The 21,143-nt window shown below is 44.0% G+C and overlaps 1 protein-coding gene across 8 annotated transcripts in view; it reads right to left on the reverse strand.

The window, feature by feature from the left end:
* Window positions 1-21,143, reverse strand: part of DOCK3 (dedicator of cytokinesis 3) — a 605,476-nt gene that overhangs the window by 486,575 nt on the left and 97,758 nt on the right. For all 8 annotated transcript variants that reach the window (XM_032805794.2, XM_032805793.2, XM_032805795.2 and 5 more), the window contains exon 3: window positions 17,485-17,525. In XM_032805794.2, coding sequence (XP_032661685.1) covers window positions 17,485-17,525 — 41 coding nt within the window. The remainder of the gene's footprint in view (window positions 1-17,484; window positions 17,526-21,143) is intronic.

The raw sequence follows: 21,143 nt of genomic DNA on the forward strand, positions 1-21,143 counted from the left end.
TGAATTATGATCCTGTCCTCCAAAGCAGTTGCAATTCCTCTCAGTTTGGTATCATCTGCAAAATTAATAAGTGTACTTTCTATGCCAATATCTAAGTTGTTGATGAAGATATTGAACAGAGCCGGTCCCAAAACAGACCCCTGCGGAACCCCACTTGTTATACCTTTCCAGCAGGATTGGGAACCATTAATCATGTCAATTCCAAGTAGGTGACTCCCAAGCAGTCCCCTGGAGGAGGGCTCAGAATTCACCGAGCTGAAGACTGGAGTACTGCTCTGCCAAACGCGGCATCGTCTCTAGCCTACTGAGTGATGGCGTAGTGACATGTAAACGCATGAATAGATGACCACATCGCCGCCCTGCAGATGTACCGGATGGGGACCTGCACCAGGTACACTGCAGATGAAGCTTGCACTCTTCATAGAGTGCGCCATCTGTCCTGGGGCTAGAATCTTCACCAGGATATAGCACACAGGCTGTGATCTAAGATGAGATTCGTTGCGATGAGATGGGCAAACCTTTCATTCTCTCAGCAATGGTATCAAAGAGTTACGCTGATTTCCTAAATGGCTTTGTTCGCTCAATGTAAAAAGCCAGGGAACATCTAACATCTAGGAGAATGGAGTCTGCATTGAGGTTTCACAAAGAACACTGGCAAAAAAAATGTCCTGACTTGTATGAAACTGTGAAGCAATTTTAGGGAGAAAGGCCGGGTGTGCACACTATTGCACCTTGTCCTTACAAAAAACTGTATAAGGAGGCTCAGACATTAAAGCTTTGAGCTCAGACACTCTTCTGGCAGATGAGATAAGACACTAGACACATTACTTTCCAAGCGAGGTAAAGCAACGAAAAAGTTGCTAGAGGTTTGAAAGAGGGCCCCATGAGCCTTGACAGTTAAGATCCCGGAGGGGAGAACCAGTTGCCACACCTGGGGGTACAGACTGTTTAGTCCTTTAAGGAAATGTCCAACCATGGAGTTAGCAAATACTGACTGCCCTGCTGCGCCCGGATGGAAAGCAGAAATAGCTGCCAAGTGCACCTTAATTGATGAGACTCCCAGCTCTTGCTGCTTTAAGTAGAATAAGCAGTCCAGTATAAAGGGAACTGAGTACTGGAGCGGAGGGGTGCCCTTCTGTGTGGCCCAAATAAAGAACCTTTTCTACTTGGCTAGATAAGTGGCATGAATGAAGGCTTTCTATTGCCAAGGAGAACAGTTGGTAACTGAATCAGAGCACTGGAGCTCTAATGGGTTTAGCCATGGATTTCCCATGCATTTTTCTTATTTAAATAGGATTTTTTTGATAAAATGATTTTTGAGGAAAAAAACCATCTAAAGATAATTTTAATTAAGATACATTATAGCTCAAAGATATATCATCATGGAATAGGGATTCTATAGTATGAGACAATATATTAATGTAATGTTTAAGAAAAGTTTTGTAAATGAGTTCCAATAGATCATGGATTAGGAACCCAATCTTCTGCGGTTCCAGGGGCTTCTGTACAGTTTATTTAGGTTAATATTTCTATCTACCTAATGGGACTCAGTACTCAGTCTACAAGATACCATCAGAGATGCTTTGTTTTGCAGTTCTCAAACTGTGCATTTGTGTCTCCAGAGATAACTTGCTTGTTAACAGCAAAAGTGTTTCAAATAAATAAATAAAGGTGAGAAATAACAGACCTCAACCCTATTGTCTCTTTGCAAATTTGTGTACACAGAGTCAATCCCTTAACTCTATCTAAAAGTCCAAAGTTTCAAAAAGTTCAATGAATAGAAAGAAGATTGTTGAGGGCAGAACAGATCTGGACAAGGAGAAGTCTGGAGATAGATGTGAAAAGGGAAGGATAGACAGTAGAAACAAAAGTGAAACTGTTTGAGCAGAATATTCCACAAGTCTTGAAGTCCTTCTCAGGGTGGCCTTCATTGATTTGAGATCTACCATACCATTCTCTCACTAGAAAGGAAAACCTATAATGGCAGCAGGACCCAAAAGAGACCTAGTTTGCGAATATTTTAACAAAGTTCCTCATCATTTCAGATGCAGTTGTGATAAAAAATAAATAGCTGAAATAGGCAGATCTTTCTTTTACAATTTCACCTTTAAAGTAGTACTGAGTGTCAGTAAATGCAATGATTAACACAAAATGAGCATTATGGTAATAATAATTAAATAACTGCATTGACTTATTTTGTTTAGGAGAATCCATCCTCAACATACAGGATTCTGAAGATTATCCATGTCATAGGTTTCACCCCCACTCTGAACTTTAGGGTACAGATGTGGGGACCTGCATGAGAAACCCTAAGCTTAATTACCAGCTTAGATCAGCATGCTGCCACCACCCAAATCGTTTAAAACAGCTGTTTATGAGTCATTTGGGAAACTTCCCCCCCAAAATCTCTCCCTCCCAAGTACTGTAACCCTTCCCTGGGTAACCTTGAGAGACTTTCACCAATTTCCTGGTGAACACCAATCCAAACTCCTTGGATCTTAAAACAAGGAAAAAATCAATCAGGTTCTTAAAAAGAAGGCTTTTAATTAAAGAAAAGGGGTAAAAGAAATACCTCTGTGAGATTAGCATACAAGCTACTCTCACAGACAACAGATTCAAAACACAGAGGATGTTCCCCTGGGCAAAATCTTAGTTACACAAAAGAAACCCCAATTTGATTATCCCTCTAATGCAAAAGGACAAGTCACAAAAAAAATAAACATAAGCTAATTTATTTCTTCTCTAATACTCAGTACCCTGATAGGAGGCTGATTCTTGGATCTTTTCTCTCCAGCACACAATTTAACGAATTGATTGAACAAAGGACTTTTCCCTCCTTCCTGGGTGAAACATTTTTTCCCCCCATTGGTTCTTCTGGTCAGATGTCAGCTAGGCTATGTGAACGTCTTAACCCTTTACAGGTAAAAGAGGCATTAACCCTTAACTGTCTGTTTATGACAATCCACCTTCCAGATCACCATCATTTTGTATAGCTTCAGAGTTATCTGTCAATGACAGTGTTTCAGTCACTTCATGTATGTCACATAGCCACAGTATATCACCTGTAGCAAAAAGAAAAAAAAATCTCCATCATCCAGAAACAACCATCAATAAGTTTGTGATAAACAGCAGATTACAAAAAGAGGTAATGATGAAAAAATTACCCAGTTTGTTTAGGCAACAAACTCTGAATTCCGTATGATTGAGAACCCACACCTTATTAACATGGTTCAGTCATTAAGACCAGGACACAGTCCACCTAACAGAGCAGATGTTGCAGGCAAATTGCTGGATAACGTGTATGAAAGAGAAATTGAGCAGCGTGCATAAGGTTTAGAGGATGAAATTTTTAACCTGAGTCTTGATGGGAGGAGCAATGTCCACAATGATACTGTGGTATATTTACTTGTGTGACAACAGAAGAAGGGAATGTCTTCCTTACAGAAACAATTCATACATCAGGAAATGCATACACAGCAGAATGCTTACAAGAAGTGGCAGTAAAAGCTATAACAAACTGTGAAAAAAAATTCAAATGTTTAGTATGCAGCTTGGTCACAGATCATGCTGCAAATGTATCCAAGATGAGAAGAAATTATTTAGAAGAGAGTCCCAAGCTAATAACATAACAGTTGCAGTGCTCGTTTGATGCACTTCCTAGCCAAAGACTTTAGTGTTCCAGAAATAAAGGGTAATTTTTTTGAAATTGCAAAATACTACCGTAACAACCACTTTGCAGCAGCTGCTCTGACAAAAGAGGGAGGAACCAAGCTAACTCTTCCACAAGTCATGTGATGGAACTCGGTAGTGGACTGTTTTGAGCATTATATCAAGAACTGGCCTAATCTGATGACAGTTTGTGAACAAAATCGTGAAAAAAATAGATGGCACTGTCACAGCCAAAGTTCTTAACATTGGGCTTAAAAGAAATGTTGAACACATGCTGAGTACCCTAAAGCCTATTTCTGTAGCCTTGAACAAAATGCAGGGAAACAGCTGTTTTATTGATGATGCTGTTGAAATTTGGAAGGAACTGAGTGAGATCTTAAAAAGAGAAATATGCAATGACAGAGTTACATTACAAGCATTGAAAGAACGAATGGGACAAGCACTATCTCCAGCTCATTTTCTTGCAAATATTCTCAATACTCGGTACCAGGGTCAAACCTTAACTGCTCAAGAAGAGGGGCTGGCTATGACATGGACATCCAGCAATTATCCCTCTATAATGCCAACTATAATAAACTTCAGAACTAAGGGTGAACCATTCAAGAAATATATGTTTGCTGATGATGTTTTAAAGAAAGTCACATTAGTGAACTGGTGGAAGCCACTTAAGCACCTGGATTCAGAAACTGTTGAAGTGATAATTTCACTTTTAACAGCAGTAGAAAGAATATTTTCTTCCTTTGGACAAATTTATTCCAAACTGAGAAATCGTTTGGGACCTGAAAAAAGCAGGAAAGCTTGTTCTTCTTTTCCAGATTATGAACAAACAGGAAAATGAAGGTGAAGACAACTGAGTTAGCTGCAGATGCCAATATTTTAAGTTTCTCATGTTGACCTGGCTGACACAGTCGATTTCATTTTTGTTTGTTTATTTAAATATATAATTTAACTATTTTAGTTATAAACAATTTTAACAAAAATCTGATCAAAAAAACTAGAAAGTTTACCTAAATTCAAAAATTCATATACTTGTTTTGTTAAAACATTATATGTCTGTTGTTGAAGAAAAAAATCCAGAATACATAACTGTAAGGGACTGCGGAAGATTTTGTCACGGTGGTTTAGCTGAGGCTGTTCGCCTTCTCAGGGACAGGTTACTAAAGGGTGTTTTGTGCTAGCAAATGCTGTTTGCAGCTCAGCCTGGGAAGCCGGCGTGTTTAGAAAAGCCTGGCCCTTTGCCATTAAAGATAGTTCAGTTGTGGGAAAGCTCCCACATGCCTATGTATGAGTTGTTTTACATGCTATTAGCATAAAGCTATATTTATTAGAATTTGTTTTGATGCCGTGGACTCGTTCCCTGCTTTGAACTAGCAACGTGCCAAGTCCCCGTTGCGGGTGTGTTTTCTTTACCTTCATTAAAAGCCATATCACTCACTGTGTGTGTGTGTGTGTCTCGTCCCTGCAGAGCACTTAGGCACGTAACAATAACGCTGTTGTTTTAGTTAAATAAAACAATTTAAATGTCTGTCTGGTGATGTTTTCCTCCTAATACAGTAACTCCTCACTTAAAGTCATCCTGATTAACGTTATTTCATTGTTATGTTGTTGATCAGTTAGAGAACACGCTTGATTAAAGTTGCACAATGCTCCCTTATAACGTTGTTTGGCAGCTGCCTGCTTTGTTCACCACTTACAAAAAGAGCAGTCTGTTGCACCTGGCTGGTGGGGTAAAGACTTGCGGGGGAGGAATTAGTCTCAAATCTGCCCAGGAAAGGGGGGGTTAGGGACTTGGGAAATATTTGGGGAAAGGCAAAGTTCCAAGTGGCTATCCTCTAAGATTTGAAACACGCTTGGTGGTGGCAGCTTACTGTTAACCTAAGCAGGTAAATAAGCTTAGGGAGTCTTTCATGCAGGTCCCCACATCTGTACCCTAAAGTTCAGAGTGGGGAGGGAACCTTGACAGGGGGCTTGGAAGCAGGGTGGACCAGAAGCCCCCCTATTAGCTCCCCACTCCCCTAAGTTCCCTGTGCGGCAGCCGCCCAACAGGCTATCAACCGCAGGCAGTTCAGTTGTCCCTCTCCCCACTGCCATGTGCTGCTCCTGCCCTCTGCCTTGGAGCTGCTCCCGGGAGCCTCCTGCTTGCTGTGGGGGGAGGGGGAAGAAGGGTGCTAATGTCAGGGTGTCCCCCTCCCCCTCATTTATCCCATCTCCATAGAGCAGGGGTGGGGAGAGGAGAAATGCACGACAGGGCTCAGGATGGAGGGAGCTCGCTAGCAGCAGCTGCTGTCTCTAACTTGCTGATCTACTTAAAAAGGCAATGTACTTAGAGTGGAGTGAGCATACTTAAAAGCGCAATGCGCATCTCTCTCTCACACACACACACACGGTGTGTGTCTCTGTCTCTGTCTGCCATGCTGTCTCCCCTCTCTCCATTTGTGCTGCCTTGTAGAGTGTAAGGCTACATTAATAACAATGTGTTAACCCTTGAGAGCTCAGCCAAGTGCTAGTTCGTCATTCAGCACAAAGGCATTCCCTGGGAAATATGCCACTCTCTGACTCCACCACCTCAACCAAGCTTCACAATTATCACTGCTGTGTACAGCATTAAATTGTTTGTTTAAAACTTATAGTGTGTGTGTGTGTGTGTGGTCTTTTGTCTGGTGAAAAAAATTTCCCTGGAAACGAACTTCACTATTTACATTAATTCTTATGGGGAAGTTGGATTCGCTTAACATTATTTTGCATAAAGTCTCCTTTTTTGAGGAACATAACTACAACCTTAAGCGAGGAGTTATAGTACAGCATGGCAAGAAAATCGTCCAAATATTAATGATTAATCTGTTGAACTGGAGATAGTTTACCTCACAATCGCTTCATAAATATCTGCTTCAATTACCTTTGGTAAATGAAATAACCAAACAATCATTCATTTTCTGATATAGCTGTAAAACTTCCTGTTGCTTCATGTCATGAACATGTCCACCTGGTGAGATTCCCACTTCAGGAAGATATTGCTGATGTCCAGTCGGAGAGACAATTCACGGCCCCGGAAAGATCTGCTGAGGCGATTGGCCAGTTCGTTTTGTGCACCTGGCAGATACGATGCTTCCAATTGTATCAAGTGGATGATGCAAAAGTTCCACAACCTGAGTTCTTCCTGGCACAGGAGAGAGGAGTGAGTACCCCATTTTTTTATACAGAATATCACCATGGTGTTGTCTGTTAACACCGATACGCATTTGCCTCAAGGTGGGTCTGAAACGTCTGACAAGCTAGGCGCATCACCTGTAGCTCCCTGACATGGATGTGTAGCAATAGTTATGCCTGGAATCATAAACCCTGAGTCCTGAGGTTGCCCAGTGCGCTCCACACCCAAGCACTGACACATCTGTGACTGGTGACAGAGACAGCTGAGGTTTGGAAAAGGGTACTCCCCCACAAACTGTTCGTGGATCGAGCCACCACTGTAGAGACTCAAGAGCCCAAGGAGAAAGTGTGACCAGACTGTCTAGATGGTCCCTGTTTGTTCTGTACACTTGGACCAGCCATGCCTGGAGGGGACTGAGATGCAGCCTTGCAGGCTGCACCACATAAGTACATGCTGCCATATGCCCAAGTAATTTTAGGTAGTTCCTGACCATCGTGGTGGGGAACCAATGGAGACCTTGTACTATGGTACTCATGGCTAAAAATGAGACAGACTGAAACGCACTAGCCTGGGTGGAGTCCTGGAGAGCCCCAATGAATTCTATCCTTTGAGTGGGAACCAGGGTCGACTTCACCACATTGAGGATGAGACCAAGATTGCGGAACATTGTTTGTACTAGGTTCACATGGTCCTCCACCTGGGCTCAGGACCAGCACTTGATGAGCCAGTAGTCTAGGTATGGGAAGACTTGCACCTGACGCTTCCAAAGGCAGGCCACCATGACCGTCATGCACTTGGTGAATACCCAAGGGGCTGACGACAAGCCAAAGGGGAGGACTGTGAACTAATTGGAGTTGGTGACCACAAATCACAGAAACCGTCTGTGGGACGGGGTTATGGAGACATGGAAGTACGCACCCTTCAAGTTGAGGATGGTGAACCAGTCTCCCAGATCCAGAGACAGAATGATGGAGGGCAGGGAGACCACGCGGAACTTCAGTTTCTTCATGAATTTGTTGATGTTTCGCAGGTCTAAAATGGGCCTGAGCCCGCACTTGGCCTTGAGGATTAAGTAGTAAGGAGAATAGAAACCCCTAACCCAGAACTCCAGAGGAACCTCCTCTACCACCCCCAGCTATGGAAGCATTTGCATTTCCTACACTAGAAGTTCCTCGTGAGACGGGTCCCTGAAGAGGGATATGGAGGGGAGGTAGGAGGATGTGAGGGGAAAAAATTGAAGAGAATATTCCAGTTCTACCGTGCTCAGGACCCATTGGTCTGAGGTTGTTTGAGCCCAGGCATGGTAGAAATGGGATAGGCAGTTAACAAAGGGAGGGGAAGGATCCAAGTATTGAACTGGTGTTCCATCCAAAGGTTTGGTTTTGAGCCTGAAGGCTGCTTAACTGAGACCTGCCATTGACTGGAGAACGACTGAGATGGGTGCCTCCTCTTGCTTCTGTCCCGCTTCCTATTGTAGTCTTGTCTAGGAGGCGGAGGGTAGAAACGTTGGGTGGCCAGGGGCTTGAATGTCTTTGCGGGGGTATGAAGTCCCTTAAGACTATGTAGCCTTGAGTCTGTCTGTTCTGCAAAGAGTCTGGAGCAGTCAAAGGGCAGGCCCTGAATTGTATTCTGGACTTTGTGCGGGAACCCTGAGATCTGTATCCAAGAGCTGTGTCTCATGGCTATGGCGGTGGCCATGGTGCGAGTGGTCGAGTCAACTGAGTCCAGGGCGGCCTGAAGAGAGGTCCTGGTCACCACCTGTCCCTCCTCCAGAACGACTCCAAACAGGAGTCCGCTGGAAGCAATTCCTGGAATTTAACCAGAGAGTTCCAAGAATTATAAGCAAAGCGGCTGAGTACTGCTTGCTGATTCATTATGTGAAGCTGGAGCCCCCCAGTGGAGTAGACTTTCCGACCAAAGAGGTCCAGATTCTTAGCATCCTTGGATTTGGGGAGAGACCCCGGTTGCCCACAGTGCTCTTTGTGGTTTGCTGCCTCCACCACCAGGGTCCCGGGCTGGGGGTGGGTGAAGAGGTGCTCATACCCTTAGAAGGCACAAAGTACTTGCGCTCTGCTCACTTGGCTATCAGTGGGACTGAGGCAGGCGTATGCCACAGCACCTTGGTGGTATTTTGTATGGTTTTGATGAGGGGCAGAGCCACCCTCAAGGGCCCTTCTGGGACCAGAATATCCACCATGCGATCTGTGTCCTCAGAGATCTCCTCTGCCTGCAAGTTCAAGTTCTGGGCCACCCTCCTGACTATTCAGAGCAGGGAGAGTGATGCAGGTAGCTGCTACTGGGGAGGACCAAGATGACACCCTCAAATGCACTGGGTCCTCTTGCCCTTACGGCTCAGGGGGATCCTCTTGGGCCACTTGAGAGGTGCAGGAAGTGGTAGTAGCACCTGGTGCCACAGCCACTTCAGTGCTGGTGCTGACCTTCTCATCAGCCTGGGCTTGAGCATCCCTACGCTGGGGAGGTTTCTGGGCTACAGACATGGCCGATGGAGGGATTCACGCCTCCGACACCAACGACAGGGCCCTGGAACCCAGACCCTGGACTTGGTGGTAGGCCCATGGTGTCCAAATGGCCACTGTGTCGATCTCTGTCCTTGCGGAGGCCAGGATATTAAAGGCACGGGCTGTCCCTTGTCTTGTCCAAGGCAGTACCGGGAGTGATGCCAGCTCCACCTGGCAGCTAGTACCATGCGGAGTGCCCCAAGAGTCAGTCCTGGGGCTAGTTTTGTTCAATAACTTCATTAATGATCTGGAGGATGGTGTGGATTGCACCCTCAGCAAGTTTGCAGATGACTCTAAACTGGGAGGAGTGGTAGGGATAGGATACAGAGGGACCTAGATAAATTAGAGGATAGGGCCAAAAGAAATCTGACGAGGTTCAACAAGGACAAGATAGGAAGGAAGGATCGCATGCACTGCTACAGAGTGGCTAGGCAGCAGTTCTGCAGAAAAGGACCTAGGGGTTACAGTGGATGAGATGCTGGATATGAGTCAAGAGTGTGCATTTGTTGCCAAGAAGGCTTATGGCATTTTGGGCTATATAAGTAGGAGCACTGCCAGAAGATCCAGGGATGTGATCATTTCCCTCTGTTCAGCATTGGTGAGGCCTCATCTGGAGTAGTGTGTCCAGTTCTGGGCCCCACACTACAAGAAGGATGTGGAAAAATTGGAAAGAGTCCAGCGGAGGGCAACAAAAATGATTAGGGGGCTGGAGCACATGATTTATGAGGAGAAGCTGAGGGAAGAGAAGAATGAGGGAGGATTTGATAGCTGCTTCTTCAAACTTACTTGAAAGGGGTTCAAAGTGGATGGATCTAGACCAGAACAAGGAGTAATGGTCTCAAGTTGCACTGGGGGAGGTTTAGGTTGGATATTAGGAAAAACCTTTTCACTATGAGGATGGTGAAGCACTGGAATGGGTTACCTAGGGAGGTGGTGGAATCTCCTTAGAGGTTTTTAAGGCCCAGCTTGACAAATCCCCGGCTGGGATGATTTAGTTGGGGATTGGTCCTTCTTTGAGCAGGGGTTGGACTAGATGATGTCCTGAGGTCCCTTCCAACCCTGATATTCTATGATTCTATGAGTCCACCTCTGATTCCAAGGATAATTCTGAATCTGATCAGGGAGGTGCAGATTGAGATGGTACCAGAGATTGGTACCACAGCGAAGGAGATCAGTGCCACATGATAGTGGGCTTTCCCCTATGTCGGATCAGCGTCTGCGCCAACCATGTTGCCCGTGCTGGACCTGGGGCCTGAGCTGGTGCACCTCCTGGTGGAGCAAGGAACTGCACCTTCATGACAATCAGCTCCTTGGCCACCTCGAATGTGTCTGGTGTGGAGGGAGCATCCAAGTTTTCCCCACATCTTCCCGCACCGGGGAGTGGCTGGACTTAACAGACCTCCCCGAGAGGCCAGAGTCGATGGCACCAGTCTAGGTGGGCCTGAGGCTGGGTGTCCCAACGTGGGATGCATCTCACTAGTGTTCACCTGCTCCCCTGCCCTAGCAGGGGAGCACCTCCTATCAGTTTTCTTCTTCTTGTGCGGGACTGGTGACCGTTAGCGGTGCCTTGCACTAGAGTTGGTTCTTAGTGTCAGGGGAATGGCGGTGTCGTGGCACTTTGACAGAGTCCTTTCTCGGTGCCAAGGCTTCCCTTACCGAGGCTGGTGCGCACTGAAGCTGGATCAGACGCCATCTGAGGCAGTTGGAGTTGAAGAGCTGATGCCATCAGAAGGAGCTTTAAGCAAAAGTCTTGCTCCTTCTTAGTTCTGGGCTTAAACCCCTTGCAGATTTTGCACTTGTGAGCCTGGTGTCCCTCTCCAAGACAGTTTAGACAGGAGTCATGTGGGTCTCCCTTTGACATGGGCTTCAGGCAGAACCCGCAAGGCTTAACGCCCTGAGACCGAGGCATGCTCCAGTCCCTGAGATGGGAACAAAGTGGGGGGGAGGGTAACCCACAGCTAAAACTTTAACTACCACACAGAACACAAACTATAACATTATCACTAACTATACCAGCGGTCCCCAACACAGTACCCGCGGGCACCACGGTGCCCAACGGGACGTCTAAGTGCCCCTACATGCTGGCCGGCAGACGAACATCTGCCAAAATGCCGCTGACAAGCTGCGTCATCCAGAGGCATCACTGACGATTTTCAGCAGTATTTCGGCGGTGACGGCTCTGGATGACGCTGCTTGTATAAGTAGGGGCATTGCTGTATAAGTAGGAGCATTGTCAGCAGATCGATGGATGTGATCATTTCCTTCTATTCGACATTGGTGAGGCCTCATCTGGAGTAGTGTGTCCAGTTTTGGGCCCCACACTACAAGAAGGATGTGGAAAAATTGGAAAGAGTCCAGCGGGAGGGCAACAAAAATGATTAGGGGCTGGAGCGCAATGACTTTATGAGGAGAGGCCTGAAGTGGAACTGGATTGATTAGTCTGGCAGAAGAGAAGAATGAGAGACAAGGGATATGATAGCTGCTTTCAATCTACTGAAAGGGAATTTACCAACAGAAGGATCAGGATCCAGGACATGTTCTCAGTACAGCCTGAAAGAAAGAACAAGGAGTAATGGTCTCAAGCTTGTGAGGGGGAGGTAGAATGGATATCTAGGAAAAACTTTTCAACACTAGGAGGGTGTGGGTGAAGCACTGGAATGGTTACCTAGGAGGGGTGGACAATCTCTTTTCTTAAAGTAAGCTCAGGCTTGACAAAGTCCTGGCTGGGATGATTTAGTTGGGAACTGGTCCTGCTTTGAGCAGGGGGTTGGACTAGATGACCTCCTGAGGTCCTTTCGAACCCTGATATTCTACGATTCTATGCTTGTCAGCAGCATTTCGGCGGCGACACCTATTGATGTTGCCGCTTGTCAGCAGAATTTCGGTGGATGCTCGTCCGCCACCACAGTCCTCTGTGGCTCATCGTCTGGCACCCGCCAGACAAAAAAGCTTGGGGACCACTGAACTATATTTTTAAACTATTTGCAGAGAGAAAAGAAAGAAACCACTAGGGAAACGCTTGCTAATGCAAGAGAGGAGCTGCTCCAATGACATCACTGGCAGTAAAAAGAAACTGAAGAGGCAGCAGGTCGGCAGGGACCTATATACATGGTTATGAAGGTACCACTCCAGGGGGCTATACAGCTGACCCGATGGGTACCACCAGGGAAAAACCTTCTGACGATCGTGCATGCAGCACACACACACACACACACCCTTACTTGGAATTGACATGAGAAATCACCTGAAGATGAATAAAGATGTTACAGAAAAGGGCACTATGAATGTACTAATTCTGCTACAGTAAGAACAGAAGGTACAAAAAGTGCAATAAAACCTGTTCTCACTAGACTCCCAGGCTAGATAGATTGATATTTCTAGGTAAATATCCAAACTTTTCAATATTTGACTGAACCAAGCTAATCATCTCTTCAGGCTCTCCCACTGCTACTATAATTATAGGCAGTGCTTGCAGTGCAGATTATTACGATTTTATTACAGACGCGACTTGTAGTACTGATTATTAAGGTTGCCTGACACTTCCCAATTTAAGACTTCCCATTTTAAGACCCTGTTTTCAATTGCTTATAACTTAAACTAACTGTTTGGACTGAACTTTTCTATCCCTTGTGTCTGCCTAAGTCTGGGTGGTGGTCGTGGTTGTTTAATTTCAGCTAAAATAATTCAGAAACTTTTGAGAAAGAGGCTAGGGAATCACACATTGTTTTTCTCATGTTTCAAAATTCAAGTGATCGTTTCTTTGAAAACCTCTAGCACTCCCACGCTTTAGAGCAGAAAATTGAAATTTCGCATGGGGTGGCCTTTGTGTTAGCAATGAGCCTTTTGCCAATTGCTTGGTCCAAATTTGGCCAAGCAATAAGTCTTTGAAAAAAATCACAGTTCTCACACTCTCACCAGAAACTTAGATTCTTCCAGCTAAATTCCCTGAAGATTCTGTCTGCACTGAGCATGCTTCAGATCAGGACTCAGCAGGACTGTACCTGCTAGAGGCCATGACAAGTCCAGCTATCTGAACTAACAGCAAGGAGGCTGGCTCTACAGAGTTTTCCATGATTCCCTGCTGTGTAGAGACAGGGTGGAGGAGTAAGTTGCCTGATGTGAATGCAAATGGGACAAGAGCTAGACATGCAGTGGGGAAGGAGGTACAGATTGGGGCAAGGAGCCTGGGGTGGAGAGACTAGGAGTGGAGGATAGTAAGGGGGGGGAAGAGGGACGAAACTGGTATGGGGGTGGAGAGATTAGGACTGACACCGGGGGGAGATTGGGACTGGGAACCAAAAGGTGAGGGCGGGTTAGACTGGATGAAGAGCTAGGGGGACACTATGACTGAGGGTCAGTGGGTCAGGGAAAGGAGATGGGAGGAATGTGAGATCGATTTGATAAAGAACTGAGATATAGGGGGAGACCTGGTACTGCCTGGCCAAAAAGACTGGGACAAAGAGTAGCAGGGTAACAGGAGAGACAGGACAGTGAGTTTGGATGAGGAGCCCATTGAGGAAGCCAACGGGGATAGGGCTGGGATGGGGAGTTTGGAGGGGAGAGACTAAGACTTGCTTGGCAAGGAAACTGGTATGAGAAGTCTGGGGACTTGGACTGGCTAGATGAAAAGGGTGGAGCTGGAATGAGGAACCAGCAATAGAGACAAGATAGAATTGGGAAAAGGAGAGGTTGGCAGGGATGGGACTGAAGGTGTCACTCTTGAGGGTAAAAGGCAGAACAGACTGTGCCAACTAGAACACACTCCCTTTCAGAGCCTGGAATGGAACCCGATTACCAAGTTTCATCATTCCTCTGCTGTTAGCAAGTATCTCCAAACTCCACTGGCACAAGGTGTCAAGTTCCCTCTACTGCATGACCACACAGAGAATGACAACCTAAGACTGCTATCAGTTACTCCTTTAGCTCACGTGGCAGAGGGTGTGATGTATTTAACAGTCCCAATCCTGTTGATGATCCATGTATGTGGATTCTTTTCCTCCATTCTATATGACGCTAAACAAGTCATTTACCCAAACTTTTCACAGGCTGTCACTAACTGAGTAGTCCACGTTTTCTGAGTGCCTAACTTGAGACCCTGCAGTCTGACTTGTAGAAGTGCTGAGCATTAACTACTGCAACTGAAATCAATCAGAAGCTGAGTTCCAAGCAAATGAAGTGCTATAAAATGCTAAATACTCTGAAAAATCAGGTTCTAGGTGTCTCAAATTAGGCACCCAGAATTAGTGGCTACTTTAAGCCTTAATCTCTCTCAGTGCCTCAATTCCCCATCTGCAAAATGGGAATAATAATCCTCCCTCATCTCACAGGGGAGTTGTAAAAATATATTCATTCATATTGATGAAGCACTCAGACATCGTAGTGACGAGTGCCATAGAAAAGTCCACGTGGAAATGAACAATTCTGTCTTCAGAGCAGGGTTTCAATAGTATGCAGAAAATAAGCCATGGGGCCACACAACAAACAATAGAGAAAACAGTATCAAATAGCTGCTCATTAAGCAGGCACTTTCCATTCTGTTTGTCTACCGAGGCTCACATCGTCTGTCCCAATCTACTCACCTTCTCACTCCCAAACTCCCTTCTGTTCTCTGCTCCTCTCTCTCCCATCTTCACCCCTGCTATTCAACACCCTGACTTCCACAGCTCCCCTCTGTTCCTCAGCCTCTACTTTCAAGTCAACTTGCTTGATCATTCTCTTCCTTTCTGCCACTACAGAAGCAGAAGCACTGAGAGCAAAGGAGAGAGTCTCCCTGCTCTTACTTCTGGTGTCTGGTGCCACAGTGTCCTTTTGCTGCCAGGAGGCGCAATTGCAGGTAAAGTCCTGCATGGCTCCTGCAGTCCTAGGATACAGCATGCTCAGGGTATGGCTATACTTGAAATTTCAAAGCGCTGCCGCGGCAGCACTTTGAAGTGTGAGTGTGGTCGGAGTGCCAGCGCTGGGAGACAGCTCTCCCAGCGCTGCACGTAAACCACATCCTCTACGGGTGTAGCTTGCAGCGCTAGGAGTGCGGCTCCCAGTGCTGCAGCACTGATTACACTGAGGCTTTACAGCGCTGTATCTTGCAGCGCTCAGGAGGGTGTTTTTTCACACCCCTGAGCACGAAAGTTGCAGCGCTGTAAAGTGCCAGTGTAGCCAAGCCCTCAGTTGCTCTGTCAGGATGGCACAGACAACCTTGCCAGTACATAGGAGCTCTGTAGTGGTGGTGGAGCACATTTTGTACAGACTGAATCTTCAGAACCTTTAATAAAACTCTACTAATCATGTCCAAACTGTGATTTTCCAGGGACTTATAAACTTGGCCAAATTTGAGAAGATTTTCACTGGGACAAAAGATCACTCTGACACCAGAGTGACCCCTTTATCAAATTTCAAACATTTGCTGCAAACCATGGACGTGCTAGAGCAGGGCTTCTCAAACTAGGGGTCAGAACCCCATAGGGGGTGGTAAGGTTATTACATGGGGGGGGTCGCAAGCTGTCAGCCTCCACCCCAAACCCCGCTTTGCCTCCAGCATTTATAATGGTGTTAAATATATTAAAAAGTGCTTTTAATTTATATGCGGAGGGTCACACTCAGAGGCTTGCTATGTGAAAGAGGTCACCAGTACAAAAGTTTGAGAATCCCTGTGCTAGAGTATCTCAAAGAAAGAGTTGAGAATTTTTTAATGTGAGCAAAACTATGTATTTTTCCCTCACTTTGGTGTAAGAAATGGCTAAAACATTTTAGCTGAAACTTTCCAAGAGAAACAACTGACATGGGAAATATGAGTCTGAATGGTTTATGTTTGGCAAAGTTATAAGGAACTGAAAACAAGGTCTCATAATGGAAAGCACTGCATCTTCAACAGGCATAACTACCAGCTTTGCCTACAATTAGTCGTACACACACAATTTTAAATACAGTCATACCAAAAAATGGCTACTTTTCTCTACTTTTCACAGTATCCCTAGAAAAGATGTCAAGATTCAAAATACACAGCTGCTCAGCATCAAGAAAATATACAAGCCGTCCACATAGAGGTCAAAATCGAGCAGATGGGCAATATACACAGGAGCTAAAAATAAACTAGTTCAACAATTTAAAAAAAAACTCACTGAAGTACTAAAATGAAGAATTTTCAAGGAAAAAAATAAAGGAGGAAAAATCCCTTTCCATTGAAATACAAACTTGAAGCAGATTCTTCCATAGGTTTTCCCAACAAGAGTGACTTCACCAGGAAAGTCAATAGTGAACACATACATTTTAACCATACAGAAGTACTGGAAAGTTAGAAATGCTGCTTGGAATTACTTTATCTGATTTACTCCCACTTTATGCAGTCTGTTTCTGAGGCACTGTGTTGGTTACCTAGGAAACTGGTAAGTTTGAATGCTTCTTGTGTCAGAACTGTGAACAGATTTATGCAGTGTACAATGTAACAATAAATCCACAAGTGAATGAAATGCTCAACAACTTAGTGGAGTTTTATCAGAAGAAAAATGTAACTGAACACTATGTATGTTATATTTTTGAAAAAAAAAACAAAAAATTCATTAGACACTAGTGTTCATTAATATACTTTTACAAATTACATTGAAAATTACAGTATTTTAAACTAATGCCAGTTGAATGTTGGAAATAGCTTGTGTCTTTGTATACCTAAGCATATATGAACTCACACAAAAATTCACAGCCAGCATAAAGAGCCCTCCTAGTGCAAAATTTCCTTGATTAGACTATAAAATCTGTGAAATATAAAACGTTCAAAATATTCTCCTCCAATTAGGTTTATTTTAAAAATTCTCTTATTTATATTTTGATAAAGTGAATTTATTTAAATTTGTTAAAAAATCATGAATTAAGAATTGTACAGACTTTTTTAGGCATTTGGGCTTTTTTGAAAAAAAGTCAAAATGGATGCAGCCTACATGTATGGAGGTTGAAAGGGTCTCTGAACCTTTGGGATGACTAAGAAGCAATGTTTATCAATTCAGAAGAGAATTCAGTACAATTATGTATGCCAAAATAATTGTAAATGGAAGTGGAGTCTTAAGAGTGATGGAGAAAATGGGTTAGGGCTGCAACAGCAAGGTGGAAAGCCCTCATTCTCAAATAATTTTTAAAAATAGAGACTGTATTTACACTTACCTTTACATTGGGCTTCTTAATGGAAACTCCTCTGTACCAGCCTAAAACAGGACAAAATATACTGTATTAAATTGTGGCATTGCATTTCTTTATACCTAAATAATCTGACTGCCACTGGCAAAACAGTCCAAATGATGAGGTAATCATTTACTCCTGAGGGCATTTCGCGCCAAAAAATTCTGTGCCAACAGAATTAAAATTCTGCACACAATATTTTAAAATTCTGCAAAATTCTGCAAATATTATTTCTCAAATAAATGTGGAGGCTCCAGCATAGCACTGGAGAGCACAGGCCACTAGCTGCACAGAGGTGGGAGATCACTGTACAGTTACTCCCCCCCACCCCCCAGGACACAGACTCAGCAGGGAGGCTGCACCCAACCCTGACACAATGCAAGGACTGGGACAATGCCTCGATGCCAGGTGCACCAGGTGTGGGCAGGCTAGCTCAGCAAGACAGTATCCAAGTGTGGAGGGGCTTAGTGTTGGGGGATCCAGATGTGGGCTGAGAGAGTTCTCTGTGAGGTAATCTGGGTGCAGGAGGCTCAGTGGGGTTCTGGATGCACAGGAGCTTGTTGGGGGGTTCTGGGTGCAATGGTAATGCGATTCTGTAGGGGGGTACAGGTGAAGGTGGTTGGGGCTCAGCAGGGGGGAATTTCTGGGTGTGGGTGTATAGAGCTCGTCAGGGGAGTCTGGGTGTGTGGGGGCTCAGTGGGGTGGGGATCCAGGTGCAACTGGTTGGGGCTAGGTGGGGTGGGGATACAGGTCTGGGTGGCTCATCGGGGTGGTCCAGGCGCAGGGGGAGTGGGACCCATCAGGGTGGGTTCTAAGTGCAGGGGGGGTGAGGCTCGGTGAGAGGGTCTGGGCATGACGGGGCCTGGATTCCTGGGGATTGGGCAGATGGAGGAGCAGCTCCCTGTACAGGGATCCCTTCCCCTACAGCTGAAGTGCAATGGGTTCAGGAAGCACATTCCCTTCCAGAACTGGAATTGAACCCAGGATTCCTGAGTCTTAAAAATAATTATAAAACCCGAAGTTTGTCTCTCATACATCTCTAGAGATATATCAACACAGATAACAGTTTTCAACTGCTACCTGTTAATCTGTGGGTGTGTACATATCCATTATGATAATGTCTTTAACTATATGATCCTACACTATTGTTTCAATAAGACCCCTGCCTCATTCAGTGCACAGGGAATGAATCAGGGATGTGTACTGAATAAGGCTGTTGTCTGTAGGACTCATGCCTCAGTGTTGTGGGAGTTAGAAGGTGCATAGTGAATGAGGTGGTTTATCATAATGGATAGGCACAAAGAGTAAATTAATGAAACACAGAAAACCTTAATTCCAGCATTTCCTAAATACTGAGGTCTTGACATTGCAACCTTAAGATTCTTTTACTGTTATTTTTGTATATTATTATTACTATAGTACTGAGGTTTTCTCTTTTTAAAATAATCTCTTATAAAAATGTACACATAGCAAATTTTTAAATAATCAGCAATTCTAATATACTATTACTGTTATTAATCATTTGTATTATAGCTGCATGTAAAAGCCTCATTCAATATCAGGGCCTAAAAATGCTTGGCATTTTACAAACACATACCAATAAAGAGGAGGCCCCTGCCCTGGATTATAAAATGTTCCCAGTCTCTACTATGATAGTATGCTAAAGAATCAAAAATAAATATTCATACCCAGTTCCTCTGACCAAAAAAAAAAAAAAAAAAATTACAGAATTAATTATGGCATCAATACTAATTCCATAGTTGAGACTGAGTTGATTCTAGCACATAAAGGAGGCATACAGGTTTGTTATGGACAGAAAAACAAAGCATATCCTCTTTAAAATTATAGCAGTTCACGTACCGAATAATTTTTGACAGTTTACAAGTAAATCTTTTAATTACTTAGGAATGAAAAATAATTAAAAAGGGTCCTTTAAGAAATTAAGTACCCAGTGTCAGACCTTTGCCTCTAATAATCTCAGTAACAGAATAAAAGACTTTTCAAATTTCTCATACAAGTAAAACTAACTGAAATGTTACACATAGGCCATATTTGATTTTTTTCTTATTAATGGCCATTTTCCCCATTACTTTTCATAACTGAAAGTTTCTCTTTCAGAAAAGGCTAAAGGATACAATGGTCTGCCACAGAAAATTTCACAAAGGACAGCCATTTTTCAAAACAGTTGCCATTTCTCAGTGTTCTCAACAGTCCGGAAGCTATAACAACAGCCTTCAGATGGATGACATTTTGAGAAGCGTTTCTCTTATTCATTTTTCTCAATGACTCTTACCTTGGACTGTGTGTAAAACCATCAAAGGAAAAGACCCTGAAGATCAGAAAGTTTAAAATAGCCATCTCTCTAAAGGGACACTGACTGATACGTCACTCCAACAACTGCCCAAAGATAGGCTGTAACTTTGCTTAGGCTTTTTACAAAAAATCCATATCAATTATTGCCAACTACATGACATCAAAAATCATGAGAACCCAAAAATCATGAGATTGAATTTAAAAAAAAAAGTTACTGGATTTGGGAGCCAAACTGTGTTTTTTAGTCAGTCTTTTGACTTTCCAACTCCCCTCTGGTATTCTGCCAGGGTGTGAAAGAGAGAATATCAGACTGAAAAGTCAACCCTTAATTAATACTAAAATTTACTACACCCCCTCTCCTTGGCTTCTAGGATGGCGACTCTACTTACTCGCTCCACACTCCTAAGATGGGGAACTGCCTTCCATTTCCCATCATAGCCCTGCCTCTATCCTCTGAGTTTCCCCCTTTTCCATCATATTCCCCTCCTCAATCTTCCTCTATGATCTGCCCTTGCATTCTCCTGCCTCCTGTCCAATCACCTGCATGTTCATAAGTCAGGCACAAAAAAATCAAATGAACAATGAACATCCAAGAAAGGATATTTTCTTGCTACAAACCACAAAGAACTCTCCTTATGTATCAAGTTTTCCAAATATTTTATAATAAAGATTTATGTGAGCTGCAAAGATCTTTACATGCAAGAATGTTTTTAAAACATAATCACCTTGCTAACTGCAGGAAATCTCTAACACAAGCAGAGTTTCCTATAACTCATTCAGTGCAGTACTTTTATTTGTAATCTTAATTTAAAAAAATAATTCTCACATTCAAAGAATTTCAAAAATAATTGAAACCATTCTACATTGTTGTACAATTTAGATAATTGTGTTAATATATAAGTTATGTAGTAATAACAAATTAAGGGTTTTTAAAAACATCATAATTAACTGTCTAAATAACTGTTGGATGACGTTTAACACACTCTGGCCAAAATGCCCAGGTTTATTAATTCAACATTTTTATGAACCAAAAGCATACCTTGCAGTTACAATTACTATAAAAGCAATGAATGGCAGATAGGCAGAAAAAGACAACAGCCAGTTCTTCTTCGAGTGATTGCTCATATCCATTCCAGTAGGTGTACGTGCCGCGTGTGCACGTTCATCGGAAGACTTTTACCCTAGCAACTCCAGCGGCCGGCAGGTCGCCCCCTAGAGTGGCGCCGCCATAGCGGGTAATATATACCCCTGCTGGCCCGCCTGCTCCTCAGTTCCTTCTTACCGCCGTGTCGGTCGTTGGAACTGTGGAGCGCGGCATAGCTGTCTTCCAC

Source organism: Chelonoidis abingdonii, chromosome 16 (assembly GCF_003597395.2).
Source record: "Chelonoidis abingdonii isolate Lonesome George chromosome 16, CheloAbing_2.0, whole genome shotgun sequence".
Taxonomy (NCBI): Eukaryota; Metazoa; Chordata; order Testudines; family Testudinidae; genus Chelonoidis; species Chelonoidis abingdonii.